The sequence below is a fragment of the Lutjanus erythropterus genome, chromosome 14 (genome assembly GCF_056507025.1).
Source record: "Lutjanus erythropterus isolate fLutEry1 chromosome 14, fLutEry1.hap2, whole genome shotgun sequence".
Classification (NCBI taxonomy): Eukaryota; Metazoa; Chordata; class Actinopteri; order Lutjaniformes; family Lutjanidae; genus Lutjanus; species Lutjanus erythropterus.
This window is the reverse complement of record NC_139330.1, coordinates 21712899-21728630: the sequence shown is the minus strand read 5'-3', so window position 1 is coordinate 21728630 and position 15732 is coordinate 21712899. Positions and strand designations below refer to the sequence as shown.

The 15732-nt window shown below is 40.4% G+C and overlaps 1 protein-coding gene across 22 annotated transcripts in view; it reads right to left on the bottom strand.

The window, feature by feature from the left end:
• Positions 1-15732, bottom strand: part of LOC146315546 (ankyrin-3-like) — a 162487-nt gene that overhangs the window by 25181 nt on the left and 121574 nt on the right. For 17 of the 22 annotated variants that reach the window (XM_084735499.1, XM_084735520.1, XM_084735518.1 and 14 more), the window contains 13 exons: positions 12584-12686; positions 11683-11733; positions 10287-10396; positions 8403-8435; positions 7253-7477; positions 6578-6732; positions 5578-5789; positions 5151-5358; positions 4698-4794; positions 2717-2945; positions 2468-2593; positions 1435-1557; positions 862-888 (listed from right to left, as the gene is read on the bottom strand). In XM_084735499.1, the coding sequence (XP_084591625.1) occupies positions 862-888; positions 1435-1557; positions 2468-2593; positions 2717-2945; positions 4698-4794; positions 5151-5358; positions 5578-5789; positions 6578-6732; positions 7253-7477; positions 8403-8435; positions 10287-10396; positions 11683-11733; positions 12584-12686 (1699 nt within the window). The remainder of the gene's footprint in view (positions 1-861; positions 889-1434; positions 1558-2467; positions 2594-2716; positions 2946-4697; positions 4795-5150; positions 5359-5577; positions 5790-6577; positions 6733-7252; positions 7478-8402; positions 8436-10286; positions 10397-11682; positions 11734-12583; positions 12687-15732) is intronic. The other 5 variants (XM_084735511.1, XM_084735512.1, XM_084735509.1 and 2 more) reach the window with 4 other exon arrangements.

Here is a 15732-nt window from a genome sequence, read left to right as displayed (position 1 = left end):
ATCTTTCATGCCAGTGATCAGAGTTCCCTCTTAGACAATCAATATTAGTTGTTGAAACTGTGGCCATAACCCCTTAATCAAGTTGTTTTCCTAACCAGAACCACACCATAATTATATTGAAGTTGGATGGTGTAGTTATTGCTGGAATACTTTTTTAAATGTTGGCACTTAATGTTGAAAACCGCTGTCAATGAACATAATCTGGGTGCTGAATTGTCTAATATCAACATTCAGTTTAATAATATATTTATGTAAAAGGAATATAACACACATGGTCACTACATATGATGTAAATATTCGACATAAAAAACAGCCTTATTTCTCTTTGATTAAACTTGGTTTTGGCATGCAGCTGAGAATGTTAGTATCCTCCCTTAAACACAAGCCAAGGGAAAAGGGTGAGGAAGGGAAATTCCAAATACAACAAAACAAATGATAAGAGTTAAGGTTTCATCTTTAGCTGGCAAAAGATACCACAGTCCTGTGTGAAACGTCCTATGAGTTAATAGTAAAGATGGAGACAAGGTGATATCCTGTCAAACATGTATGGAGAGAATGATAAGAGATGAAAAACAAGCTGAGGCGTGGCACAGCAACTGGCTGCACTGGACTTGGGATGAAGACAATAATAAATAAATCCTTGCTGATTAAAATAATTGCCATTTCCACTCATGCACTACAAGGGGGTCACTTCAGCAATGACGTAGCTGTGTAAAAAAAACGTGCAGTCAGAAGCATCTTTCACACCAAAGTACTGTACAGAGACCAAATATTTGCAACACTACAGCATCTGCGGTAAAGCGAACGGAAAGGACGACAAAGAAGAAGCAGTTCCATGTGATGATGAAGAATCTGTTTTACCTCATCATCAGGATCAGACTCCATATCCTGTGGTATTCCAAGATGCATTGCAGGAGAGGAGAGAGATGACACAATGGAGAGCAGGGACGTTATAGTGAGCGGGGAGGCGGAAACAAATTCAGGGGATGAAAATGGAGCAGCAAAAACAACAAAAGGCATCAGAAAAAATCTTTGAGATTAATAAAAAATTAAAAATAAACGGCAAAATAACAAAAGCAAAAGCAAAATAATTTCAGTTTCTTGTGATCAATCAACACCACAACAAACAAACAAATGACAAGTGTCTATTTTTTTTTTTTTTGCAGAATAATCGGTATGTACCCGCAGTGAGCCAGGCAATAGAGCAAAGCACGATGTGCATGTGTGGCTGCATGTGTACGTTGTGGGGTCTTATGACTGGCACAGGCTTTAACACTAATAAAAGACACAAGCAGCAGGCAGTCATTTCTAGACCAAATGAACTTCAATGGCTCCTCTTGATGTCAGGACACTTTCTGTATTTCAATTTCATTTACATGTCGATGATAATGATGTGGCCTCAAAGAATGAACTGTTCAAACGTAGTGATCCTACCTTCTTGTGGGATGGCAGTGTGATATTCAAATTGCATATGGCAGTCTGTGGAAGGCCTTTACTCGTTTTTGGCTCTTTCAGGAAGGAGAGGCGGCCACATGGCTCCTGGCCCATATCTCTGATCTGCAAACGACAGCAAAAAGACATGACGTGACTCCACAAACCATTTCAAGAACAACCCCGCAAAGTGGAAAAAAAAAAGCTTTTCTTTCTTACTCCAGAAGTACAACTTCTGTATTTTTTTTTTACCTCAATCTATTGCACATTCCTAAAAGTAGTTATTGTCAAACAGTACAGCTGTTTTACACACACTGTGCCAGAAGGGGCATCAAAACAGCCTCTTGCATCTCTTCCTACTGCATTAATAAATTCTGCAGGGATGTCCTCGTCCTCAGCTGACATCACTGTCTTTCACATGCTGTAGCAGACCCAGTTTTAAAGCTAGAGCAGAACCACCCAACTTGGGGCCTGTGGGCTACATTTAGCCCACATCGTCTTTGTTTTGGCTCACCACAGTATTTGACAAGCTCATGGTTTTATTGTCCACACACTTTATGTCAGAAAGGTGTTCCTTTTAAATTTATGCTAAAACTGGGAGATCATCTCTGCAAATGAATAAAAACACTGTTTGGCAAATTAAAGAGTAGTGTTTTGATTATTCTGAAATCTTATTTTAGATTTAGAATGTACATTTTCTATAAAGTATAATACAGTTTTATGTAATGAAATTTTACACATCAACATCAACATTTCTGGCTTGCCCACATGTGAAAAGACTAGGACAAAAGTTACAGTGTGTAGCTCTCATCCGTGAGGATTATAACACTCTCTTTCACTTCATTATACAGTATGACACTGTGCCATTTTAATTATCCTGGGCTACGAAGAAAAGAAGTTGCTATTGCTATGAATATTGGTAATTACAACAGGATGATCATTTCTGACATAATGTAATCAGCAAAACACATTTACGAAGAACAGAGTGAGTACAGACAGTAAAGGCTAGCAAGGAGAGGAAGAACACATTTTATACCTTCACGTTGAACGGGAGTCTATTTTCCTTGAAGGAGTAGAAGTTAAAAACCAACTGCTGCCCGCTTTTGGTGAGAGGGGACAGGTTGCCATAGCAATCCACGTGGATAGGCTTGCCCTCCAGAACCTACAGGAGTCCATTGATCAAAATAAATAGCATAAATAAAACATTATGGATTCATTCATTTATTTATTAGATTCTCTTATTGAGATGCAGTGTTTGCAAGTCCACATGAACACACAGCCCCACCTCGATATCTTTGCTTCGGGCCACTTCCTCAAAGTTCTCCTGCTGCTCCAGGGTCTTGTCCACCTTGTCATCCGTCATGCAGAAGCAGCGCAGCCGAGCCTCGATGGCATCGTTCATCTTAGCGAACACCACAAACTTGGCCAGGTACGGCACGCAGATCAGCTCCCGGTATAACTGAGACGCTAGACTCACCGTCTCAGGAATCTGGTGACAGTCTGCGAGCCAGAACCTGTTGAGGACAGATCAGAGAAAAGAGGTGGAAGAGGAGGAGAGGGGGCACCGATCTGAAAGTCAGCCAAGGGAACAATTTTCTTATAGGAGGATGATTTAGAAATCTGCACTGCACATGTAAGCCATTTTTATATCACACATTTCACAGGGATGAAACACCGTAGTGCAAGTGACCATCTGAAGTAATAAATCAAATAAACTGAGCTGTTTCTCTGGAGGGTGAGCACATGACAGCTGTGTAGTAATCTAATTACAGAGCACCAAAGGGTGCTCAGCTAATATCAGGCTGCACACTTGCCACATGATTCCAATGTAGTTAAGAAAATTCATGACTTTACGTCCTGTAACCAAGAGGTTCACCTGCTGAAGTCAGTTTCACGGCCTTATTACAGCAGGCAGACCTCATCAAAGTATCACTGACATGACTCTGCAGCACTTGGCCAAATGTGGAAAAGTATAAAAAGCCATAGGGATAATTTGGAGGAGAAAAAACTACTATCAAGTAATTTACTTAAATAAATTAATTAGTTTAAGTCAGACAGGAGGGAAACTCACTCTCCTTCTGTGAAAAAGAGAGGGTTGGGAGGAAAAAAGGAGACACTGAAGTCAGGAAAAATGAACGGACGTCGAGAGTAGAATTCTGTTGATTCAAGTGCCAACTGACAGTAATTTGAGTTTTTCTCTTGTGATAGATTTTGGGATTTGCTGCCAGCTTCACATTGCTACACGGTTCTGCACTGTCACCATTTTGAGGCCTACTGAGATCTTCTCTGGCAGACGGTTAAAATTCTTTGGATTTAGTTGTTGTATTTTCCACAGTGGCAACAAACTATTTACTTTTATTATCGATTAATCTGTCAGTTATTTCCTCAGTTAATCATTTGGTCCTGGAATCATTAATGTTTGGAATATTTGCTTGAAAAATGACTTGACTAGGACCAAAATGCATTTCATTTCTAGCTACTGGAAACTGATTTTCTGCATAACCCAAAAGGAGAGTAACAGAAATAAGACTTTTACGAGAACAGTGAGCCAAACAGATAAATAAAGTACTTCATATATCCACACAGGAAATTTTGGGCCCATTTTCATTCACTATAGGTTTTTCTAATGATGTTTTATATTTTGCTATAACTGAAAATAATTATTTGTTACCTGACACTGGAGAAAAATGGTTGTAAAGTTTTTATAATGTTCCAGTACTTTGCTATACTGAAAGCAAAAGGTGCAACTGACACCATATAAAGCAACAGATAGTTCCCACAGGGTTTCATTCTCATCTTATTTTCTCAGTAAGGCCTGGACTTTGTCATTGGCCCATCTGTCTTATACTTTGTTCTGTTAAAAAAATTCCTGTAGTTTTGGAAAGTTCTACCCCCTGAGCAGGGACTTTTGGGGGGAAATAATGTCCCTGGAACTTAATTTAGAAGCTGGTCCATGTGGTGGAAACACTGAGTTCCTCAAAAGGTTCCTAGTCCCTGAGGGGAAGTTTCTTGTGGTCAAAATGCGGCTTTGTTTAGTCTATAAAAAAATGCTCATCACAGTTTCCCAGGGCCCAAGGAGACATGTTCAAGTGTCTTGTTTAGCGTGACTGACAGCCCAAAGAGATATTCATGTTAAAACTTCATTAAGGGTCAATTTACTGTGTGGCAATCATAATACTCTCCTTATATTTTGTGCTCATTTTCTTCAATAGTGCCACGCGATGCATATAGTGTGCGTGCGTAAGGTGTGTCTATATATGTCTCACCTGGCCGACACATTTGTGGTGAAGGAGACGCAGTCAGTTACAAAGGACAGCGGTGTGGTCCCAGTGATGTCCTCCCACTGGGCAGGGGACGTCCCTCCTGTATGAAACAGGGGCCAAAAGATTAGCTCACTGCCTTTCCAGCCGAGCCAGCGCTTTAACTTTCATGATCGTTGTCCTTTTATCTTCTCAGTTCTTCATCTTCCCTCCATCAACCAGTGGCTTTTGACATCAAAGCAGGACTGATGTGCCCACGGCTATTCAATTCATGATGACTCTGAGTTATTAACTCTGGTTCATATATAATAAATGGATTAACAACTGTCTAATGTCACAAATAATATTTATTAGCATTTAAGGGTAAAATAACTATTGATATTAGATTATTCAGAAGCAATTTGGATAGAGGTATTGCTACATCATTGTCATGCTCTAGTTATCCACAAGTCTACTTGCCTGTGATGCTGCAGAGCAGACGCAGGCAGGGTGCAGAGTCGCCTCGGTGCCCGGTGGGATGGCCTTCTGCTGATCTTGGTGGGACAGGGATTGTCATGGTGATCGGCTTGTGAAACTTCCTCCTCCTGGGCTCCACGGTGACGATGGGGCTGAAGGTGGCTCTGTTCCCAAGGACCGCTCTCACCATGTCATCTGGCACAGGCTGGGCCTAAACACAACACAGGAAGAGGAAGAAAAAGACTAAGTGTTTGTTTGTTGATTAGACTTTGAGAAATGTCCAAACTTTTCCTGAACTTTCTGTGACATTTAAGGGTGCAGATCAAATATTCATCCAAAAATAGGTCAGGTATAAATAAATTATTTGCAACAAAAATACCAAGTCATGAAACAGATTCAGTTTGAGCTGATCCAAGGAGTCCTGCTGTACCTGCAGGCCGACACGGATCTTCTTGGTGAGTGCTCCCTGCGGGAATGAGGCCTGCACCATGGGCACAGTGCTGCTGGACAGGACACCTCCGTCAGGACCCATGTGGTTAGACTCCTGCTTGATCCGTGACACCACAGCAAAATACTGAGGAAAATCCCTGGTGACAATGCGGCAAATGCGCTTCTTCTCCAACTCGGCAGGGCTGTCCAGCTCTGTGACAGAAAATGGGACTTTCATACACGAGATTTAAAGCAACATTTAACGGTTGTTGTCTAAAAACAATTTCTGACGTAAGTGCATTTAAATGTTAGATGCTATTGAGGTATTACATTTTGGTCAGTGTTGCTATGAAAGCAGGCACTAAATAGGCTAAACAGATTGAATTAAACAGAAAAACATGCTTCTGGAGAGAAAATTAGATTTTCTAGGTCACCATCTGACATATAGCCCTGGGTTATGTAGTATAGGTTTTCCCAAGTGGTTCAGTTCACCTTCACACATTCACTCATATTGCATACAACAAAACTAAAACAAAACTAAAAACTGGGTGTGAAAAAATCATTTTACTTAAGTGAAACAAAAAGAAAAACGAAACTTTAGAAATTATTGAAAATTAACTGAAAAGTCTTTAGCTTTAGTTTTTGTAAATCTGGTCAAATTTGTCAAATGTTGCATGCATATTTATTGAGGGCTACATGAATGAGAATTGGTTGTATTATGATACCTATTCTGAACTTCTCAAATCTTACCCCTGACCCGCATATTATAATAAAACAACTAACACTGAAACTAATAAAAACTAAACATTTTTAAACAATAAAAATGAAACTGAAACAAGCGAACCTCCTCTGGGAAGTAACTGAAACTAAACTGAACTGAAGAAAAATGTAAAAACAAAACAGAAATAAAAACTAATGACAAAACCAAAACTATAATAAGTTTACTATAAACTAACCATTGCTGGTAAATGATGGACCACACTGAACAAACTTTCCTTTACCTTCATCCATTCCAGTAAGAAGCTCAGTGAGGTCTTCTGGTCTGGCGTCAGACTGGTGCTCCTTCCACGTGTCACCGTTGTCACTCCGCAACACGATCAGCTCCCTCTCTTTCCCACGCATGGAACCAAAATGAGGTATCTCCACAATCACAGGACTGAACGAGAAAACACCACACAATAAAACACGGTCTGAGGAAATGAGTAAAACATGAACTGGAAAGGTCTCTCTGGTTTAAGTCTTACTGGTTAATTAGCTGCACTGGTAATCCATGATCATTCTCTGAGTCATGACATTTTAAAGGGATAGTAATGATTATTTGTAGGGGTTGTATGAGACAGTTATGAAGCAGCAGGAGTCCAAGTGTAGGAAGCTGAGCAATGTACTGCTGTGGTCAGGATCAATATTTGGCTTATATAATGGTAGTTTCTCGTCAGAAAAGGCTCTCTGACGGCCAAATAAAGTGGTGAAAATAATCCAAATATAGCACACTTAAACTGACATTGAATTTTTAGGTGGACCTAGCTGAATACCTTTTGTTGCTGCTGACACTGTCCACAGCAGGGAGTCAACTGCCATCTACTGTTGGTATACGCTGATTAGGGATAAGTGCTTCATACAAACCAATTCAAATAATCCAAACTATCCCTTTAAGACTAAATTACAAAAAGTCCTACCCGAGGAACTGAGCCCCAGCTGGTCCGACCTCCACCAGCCGGCTGACCAGCCCTTCTCCCTCCACCATGGGTGGGGGGTAGGCTAGCTTGTGTCTTTTGGCCAAACGGCAGGTGATGCGTGTGGGTGCTGTGCATTTCCTTGGGGGGATGATGATGCGCATGCCATTGTGGCGGCTGCCTCTCATGGAACCACCACGGGCATCCACCATGAAGCTGACCAAGAACCTGCGAGATGAACGAGAACAACGTCAGAGAAGGAAAAACACACACAGACAGAGAGAAAGATGGACAGAGGCCATATCACGGACACAAGTGAGGAGGACGATTCCCATGCTGTGATCACCGTACACCCAAACAAAAGAAGGAAAAGAGGAAAAATAACAAAAAAAGAGAAAGAACAAGAGACAGAACAATAGAAAGAAGAAAAAAAAGATGCTTTGAGTTGTGAAAGTTGGCAGTTCTCACCTTCACCTGCCTCGATTTAGAACATTTACACACCATCTGAAACTAAACAGGGTGCTAATGAAGCTGCAGAAAGTTTAGTTTCCAGTTCTGAGGCTGAAGGTGAGACCATTGCCAAGGTTTCAGCTCCTCTAAAAGCAGCATTCAGTGATCAAATATTAAACACCTGCACAGATGTTTCACCAAGATAGGGTTAATGTGATTAATATGTGATGTGTCCCATTCTTCAAAATAAGAGCACACTCTGGCATCCCATTAATAAAAATACGAACAAGTTAAGAGTGAGGATGGATTACAAAATGTGTTTATGCACTTTTTATGAGAAGCCCTTGTGCCTAAAGCCAAATATTGCTTTTCTTTTTACTACATGTGTTGTGTTATTTTTCTATACTGTATTTTGCAAATAGCAGAATGCCTATCAGGTTTTGAGAAAAAAATATTTTCAATGTGCACTGTGAGAGAGAAAGAGAGATGGCACATCAATGAAAGACTTCCAAACACGTTCTAATATCTAGGCAGTGCAAATGAAACACCAGACCACACGGATGAGATGGACGAGGAGGACGAGGAGAGTAAGGCTAAGAAGAGAAGAGGGAGTGACGAGATGAGGGGGAGGACAAAGAGGTGGAGGAGTGAGGAGTGACATCACTGCGGCATCATGGGTGAAAGCAGCGAACTCAGTCATCACCTGGAGTCATACTGAGGGAGCGGGGAGGATAAGCTGCAAAATAAACACATGGAGGCAATGCAGGAGGCAAACCCCCAGAACCTAGTTTTAGTATCAAGGTTTCACAATCATTGTTGGGATCTGTAACGACTACTGAAGATGAAAGAAAAAACTACAGGGGTGGAAAATCAAGGGAATAGAAAACACTCTGAGGACAAAATGACAGTGATTAAAAATTATATATAAATAGACAAACACACAAGGCAAGACAAAAATAGGAATAAAGAACCACAACTGCACATGACAGATCCCAGTATTTCATTTCTGAGCAGAACACCAAAGACAGGATGTGTTAAAGGAAGAGTGTGGAGTATTTGAAGTGACATTGCATGAGGTACCATATTAGTTACAGTAGATGGCGATAAACGAGCCCCCAGTTAGGAGAAGCAGAGAGGGGCACCAGCTCAGAAGCTAAGCAATGAACTGCTGTGGACATCAGTTAAACCCCCATGCTATTTTTTAAATATTTTCACTTTTTTACTTTGACATTAGACAGCCATTTCTGATGGGAAACTGTCGTTACATTAGCCAAATATCCCTCTCTCCAAACCAAGCAAACTCCACAGGTAAAATCAGGAATTTCACCTCACAGTACACGACAGTTGCTGATCTACCACTGCTTTGATCAGTTGGTGTGTTTATGTCATTGTCTAACTGATGGAGGCAGCGGTGGATCAGCAACTCAACTGCTCTGTGAGATAAAATTACTGATTTAACCAACAGACTTTGGTTGGCTCAAAGAGAGTGATATCTGGCGTATAGAACATGGTTTCCCATAAGAAATGGCTGTCTGATGGAAATATTAAGTGGTGAAAATATTCTTAATATAGCAAACAATAAACTGATACTGATTTTTGTAGGTGGACTTTTTTTTAAGTGGCTAAAATATGTTTTGTTGCTGACCCTGTCCTAGCGTGTTAATGATTAATTGATTCATTAAATGAATTTAAATGATTAAAAATGTATTAATCAGTAATTAATAAATAGCAAAGAAATTGCTTGAATTGTGCCTCATTGTGTTGTCAGGCATCTGCTGAATAAGGAAACCTAAAATTAAAACATAAAATAAGAAAAAAACAAGAAAAAAAAAAAAACACTTGTTTTGTCTCTTACTACTTATTGGAGATTAATCAATTAATTGACTGTTAGCATTTTCAACTATTGGTTAAGGAAAATGCACAAAAATTTGCAACCCTACTCTCTTCACTTCAATACACTGCTTAGCTTCTGTGCTGATGCCCCGCTCTACTTCTCAAAAGTGGAGGCGTGTCGACCGTCATCCGATTATCGATAATAACCTCATACCACCCAACTTCATCCAAACTATCCCTTTAAATTCTGTGCAAAGACAGCACCATTTATACAGAGCAGACCTTAACACTCAACGTCATGTAGTCAAAGTATGTGGATGACATTATCAGTTTAGGTAAATGAAACACATGAGCCATGAGTCTGTACTTTGTTTCTGTGATGATAGATATAAGTGAACACGGGGAGGGACGTCTGGACCATGTCTCCACACTTATGGTATGACACGAGAGCTTTTAGAGGATGAACTGTGTATTTTGCTGCTGTAATGTCATGTGAAGCAGCACTGCAGAAATCCCACAGCCCTGCACCTCGTCTGCATCGGTGCTGCAGGGTTTGCTGAATATTGACTCTTAGGGGGGAGAACAAAAGACAATACAACAGTTGTGTGTGGTAAGCATATAAAAAGTGTGATTTCTGCAATAGCACAAGCAGTTTATGTGTCTGTATACACGTAGTGAGCTTGTGCAGGGTAGGATATGTATGCTAGTACAACATATCTTGACAGATCGGATGAGACAGTACAGCTGTGCTTACCCAGAGTGAATGGGGCTGGACACAGTGTTGTGGCTGTGGTCCATGGTGTCTGGAGTCCAGCTGTAGCGCCGCATACACTCCGAGCTGTAGTCTCTGGTCACAGCCAGGTGCTGGGAAGAGAGGATCCAAAGACAGAGGCGGAGGGATAAGATGGAGAAAGAGGAGAATTGAGAGCCGGAGGAGAAAGGCAGATAGAGATTGAGGTGAAAAAAAAGTGGAAGGTAATGGAGGGGTGACAAGAATAAGACAGTTGAAGAGGAAAAAGTCAAGATGAAGGAGATAAAACAGCTCGACAACAGATAAATAATTGAGACAAAAGAATAAAGGACAGAAACAAAAAATAGAGAATGGAAGGAAAGAGACACACCAAGAAGACAAAAGAAAGCTTAATGTAAATTACTGCATAGGCAGAACAGTTGACAGACAGACTTTTTCTCGAGTCATGAACGGTACGGAGCAATGAGCTCATAACATTTACAGCTTCCTGAGTCATAACAGGGCTGGGTGACATGGCTCATAAATATCTTGATATCTTTAAGCTATTCCACAATATATGATATATATACACATTTTTGCTCAGATAACTTACTGGAAATTCTCAAATAGTGCAAACGTGATGATCTTGTAGAATATCATGCATTGTTGTAGACTAAACCACACAACAGTATAGAAAGTAGTTAAAATCAGCATAAAGAGTAAAATGAAGCCCACATAAAGGCAGAAGTAAAATTACTTAAATAACATCATATATGTTAGTAAAACAAGAACCATTCTGTTGCACAATGACTAGGCTATTTCAAGTCCAATTACCACAATATTGATGAGCAATTTCCTCACTGATATTACAGCAGTATTTTAGGGATGACTACTGCTTTCACAAAATATTAACACAATGACACTTTTGATAAATAATCATCAGTAAAGTGGATATGATAAGCAGATAAAGTAAAATTATAGAACAGCTAGAACAGTGGTAAGTTTAAAATCTAGTCTCATATCACAATATCGATACAATATCCATATATTGCCCAGCTCTAACTCATATTTCAAAAAAATGTGTCACCATTATACATATTCCCAATACAGTCAGGACAAAAAGACACACAAATAGCACAGTAAATGTTCTACTACTGTAACTTTGCTGTGGAAAAACACTGAAACAACAAAAAAACTGGAAATCAGCTTTGATGAATCGTTGCATGTAATTAATGGGAACTCATAAAGTAGCATGGGAACGACCATTCACTAAACACAGTAGTAATGGATGAGATGAGAATGGCACAGACCCAAAACAAACAAATACACAAACTCAGCAGAAATGGAAGCTGAACCACGGTGACTGAAAAACAACAAAGAAAACTGACAAATGAGTCGGACGTCCACGAACACTTTATACCTTATTGAGAGGGTCAACCAAGTAGGAAATGTCTTTACAGACACTCTGAAGCTTAGGGGAGAAAAGAGACAGTTCAGAAGTCACACTGATGTCACCGTGTGGTTCAGAGAATCTGTTCTGTGTCACTACAGGATCCAGTTTCCACCAAAGGAAACATGATCTTATCTCTGTGAAAATGGGCGAGCCTACAATTTAGCCATCTAAATTCATACAACTCCACTATAGAGTGTAGCAGATGTGATTGTAAGTGAAACTTCACATAGCAGATTAAAGCACAATGGAACTGAATCACAAAGGTGAAAAAAATGATTTGACTGCACGTGAATTTTCAATTTTTCTGGGAAACTCTTTGGAAGTCCAACACATTTATTTATTTTGTATATGAGCAGGGTTGAGGTAAGTGCATATTTTGGCTATGTATAGTGTGAGATTTTCCGTGTCTAGGTAGGTTATATTACTAATATTGCTTATAATGTAAGACATTACAGTTTTGTTTTCACTCCTGACCACTAAAACAAGCACTGGACAGGCAAGACAAGCTCTGCAGAGCTTTTTTCCCCATGAAAACAGCAAAGGGAGGCCTCCCAAAGCCCTTAAGTTTGAATAAACTCCTCGTCAAGGTGCTATACACTCACCCTCAGCACTTTGGCAAAAGCAAGCATGGCATCAGCACTGCCTCTGTTGTGACCTTTGCACAAGACAAGTAAAGCTACACTGTTCCCTGCTTTAATTCTACCCAGCCTGTGTTTTCACCAGGCCTTTGGCAGAAAGACAGACTGAAAAACACACAGCTAAGGAAACCAAGGAGGGAAAGGGTGATAAGAGACAGAGAGAAAGAGCACAAGGGTGAAAGGGGTATGAAATCACAGAGAAAATAATCTGAAAAGAAAATGGATCTTACCGTGTCCTTTGTGGGGGCCAGAATCTCTTCAATCATCATACTGTCTCGTGCGAAGGAGCTCCGGTTGAGTGTGTTGGACCTATCCGAACTGAAGGAGCGGAGGCTACATGTTACCACGCAAGCCAGCGCCACGGGCAACAACAAGTGACGGGCAGGGGAACACAACATAAAACAAAAAGCAAGGAATCCATTACTACATGCAACCTCCAGGGAACCAGGTTTTTTACTTACTGGACGGACAGAGAGGGTCCAAAAGTGGAAAATAGAAAGGCGGAAGAGCCTGCAGTTGAACAAGGATCAGATACTGCAGGAGGTTATTCAGAGATGGAAATGAGAGTGAGGTCAGTTCGTTTGCATTAAGAGATAGAGGGAAAGAGGACGAGACTGTAAGAACACGGCTGTTGTGATCATTTCTATGTGAAGGTGTGGTTGGTGTGGACATGGATGCATGTCTAAATCGGTGGTTCTCATCCTTTTTTGAGTCCCCCCACCCCAGATTATTAGTCATAATGTTGTAACCATCCAAAGTCGACTCAACATGAGCTAAGAGATTGTGAAACAATGAGATATCCTCCTGTAGAAGCCTTGTTTTAATAAAAAACACCTTTTATTTGCAGTGTCTTGAGAAGTACTACACTTCCCACAATCCTAAAGTGTTACAACAATATTTATCTTTAGAGGAAATATTTACTGCCCTGTTAACAGGTAGTTCCACTAGTTTGGTAGTTAACACAAGTCATTGTAATTTACATACACACAAACACAAACTACGACATATTACAACACTGTTATTAACAATATAAATATGATAATTATTATATTTACTAAAATAATAATAACAAAAGCTCAAATTAAGTAAAAGCTGTATCATTTACAGTGGTTTATGGGATGAGTACTTCCCTCACTCATGAAATAATTATGTTCACAGTCGTGTACTCATGCCTTTTAATCCATTTTCCAAACTTTTTTTGGTCTGAATCAAATGTTTTATGGTTATGATTCATCTCATAGTTGGTTGGCTTGCTTCGAGGCTTAAAACTCTTTATATAAGGATTTTCTGATATATCAATGGAGTGAATGACTGGAAAATTCAATTCATGAACTGGAACCGTTGAAAAAGTGGACGGTCACTGTTGAGCTCTATATGTTATTTTATTTTTTCACAACCATCTGGTGATTCCCCAGAATTTAGCTTGCAACCCCCTTGGTCCCAGCCCCCAGGTTGAGACCCACTGGTCAAAATGATGAAATATGACACATTAGCAGACTGTATGTACAAGCACCTGGCTGGCAGGTGAGAGTCTGAAGTGTCTTCACAGATCTTGTACTGACAGCAGCAGAAATAAGATTTACTCTAAAGTATTTCACTGTTAAATCCATCTCGAGCTCAAAGAGCGACATTACTTTATTCTAAGATTAGCAGCTGACCTAGACCTGCTTCAGAGCAGCGAAACACAAAAGAGAAGCTGGTCTTTTCTATCTGTCTTGCTGCAGTCTGCTTTATGGCTGTGTGTGTGGTGATGTGTGCCTATTTTTGCAGCCACTCAGGCTCAATGCAGTGCTGTAGATTCCTTTCAGAGTGTTTTTTTTTTCTTGTGCTGTTTTTTCTACAGGGATTTGATTAGCACAGAATAGTCAGATTGTTTCTGTTACTGTACAGTTACTTAAAATGAGTGCACTGGTGAGTGTAGGTGCACAAATACCTGATGAGAAGACTTGCAAAAACAAGCAATCCCAGCTGCAAAGCTGACAACTCTCTGCCTTATTTTGTCAGAGTGTGTTACTGTATGTGTGTATTGATGTGTCCTGTGTGTGAGCATAGGGTGGGGGGGTGGTGAGAGCAAGGGGGAGAAAATGCAGAGCTCAGCGTGTTTGAGTGGGCACACTATTCAGCACAGAGAGAAGCCCTTTATTCAGCACAGCCTGCCTACCCCACCATCGAAGTTACCAAGCAACTCTGTACGGCCTGAATGGACTCGCTGGCATGGCAGCACCGCGCTACGACCCCCCCCCAAATACCCCAACCCTCCCGCTCTGCTCTCACCCAGACTCTGTTTGTTCTTCACAGCTTCCTCCTCTTTCTCATTCTGTCCATCCGCCTCTCGTCCCTAAAACATCCGCGCTTTTCCATTTCCTTCTTCCTTCGTCTATTTCTGCACGTCATGACATCTACCATCTTTGTAATACCGTCCCATCATCTCTGCCTCTCTCTCCACTATCTTCATTTCAGAGTTGTGCTACTGCTATGACTGTGTTTACCCTTCCATTCACTCAATGAAAGACTTTTTCACCTTTTCTCTGCCTTTCTGCTTTCCTCTGCTTACCGCCATCCTTCTCTGTCACCTTCATTCCTCTCTCCACACCTCTCCATTCATTTTACTGTCGATCAATCGAATTTGCCTCACAGTAAACTACACTTCCCATCATCCAAACAATGTTTTCTTTTCTGTCTCATATCCCCATGTATGCACCAGCGGTCCTATGTTTTTAGGAAGGCGTCTGTGTGGACTGAAAGAGGCAATGTTTGTGTCATTGTGTGTCCATGTGATTGCAGTGTCTGTTCGTCCTTGATTTATGTGGGGATTTCTAAATGCTAGACCAAAATTCTGGTCCAGAGTTAAGTTTCCATCTCTGCAAACCATGAGGACATTTCCAATTACTAACTGTAAATAGTAGGAGTGTCACGATTTCTATTCTAAATCAAAAATCCACTGAAATGAGCTACATCGAAAATGGATTGAAATCAAAAGCAGGATTTGCAATACTCCCAATGTTTTTTTTTCTTTCCAACCTGACAACTTGTATGGGTTCAGCATATGTCCGAAAAAAGAAAACAAAATAAAACCAAAACAACACTTAAAAGCTGAATCAGCATACGTTACTGGTAACCTGCAGCTGCATATTTTTGAACCAGAAATTGACTTTAAAATCAAAAGTCAGATTGGCTTGTGGATTTGGAGAATCGTGATACCCCTAGTAAATAGGTGGATAAAAGGGATGAATTTTAAATAAACTAATGTGTCTTATCCCTGGAAGTTACACTCAGTGGCATAAGAAAAACATAGATATAAAAGGGCCACTTGGTCAAAAGCCACATCAAAAAATCGGGAATTAGTCCACACAACTCAAACTGAAGAAAAGTCTGCAAA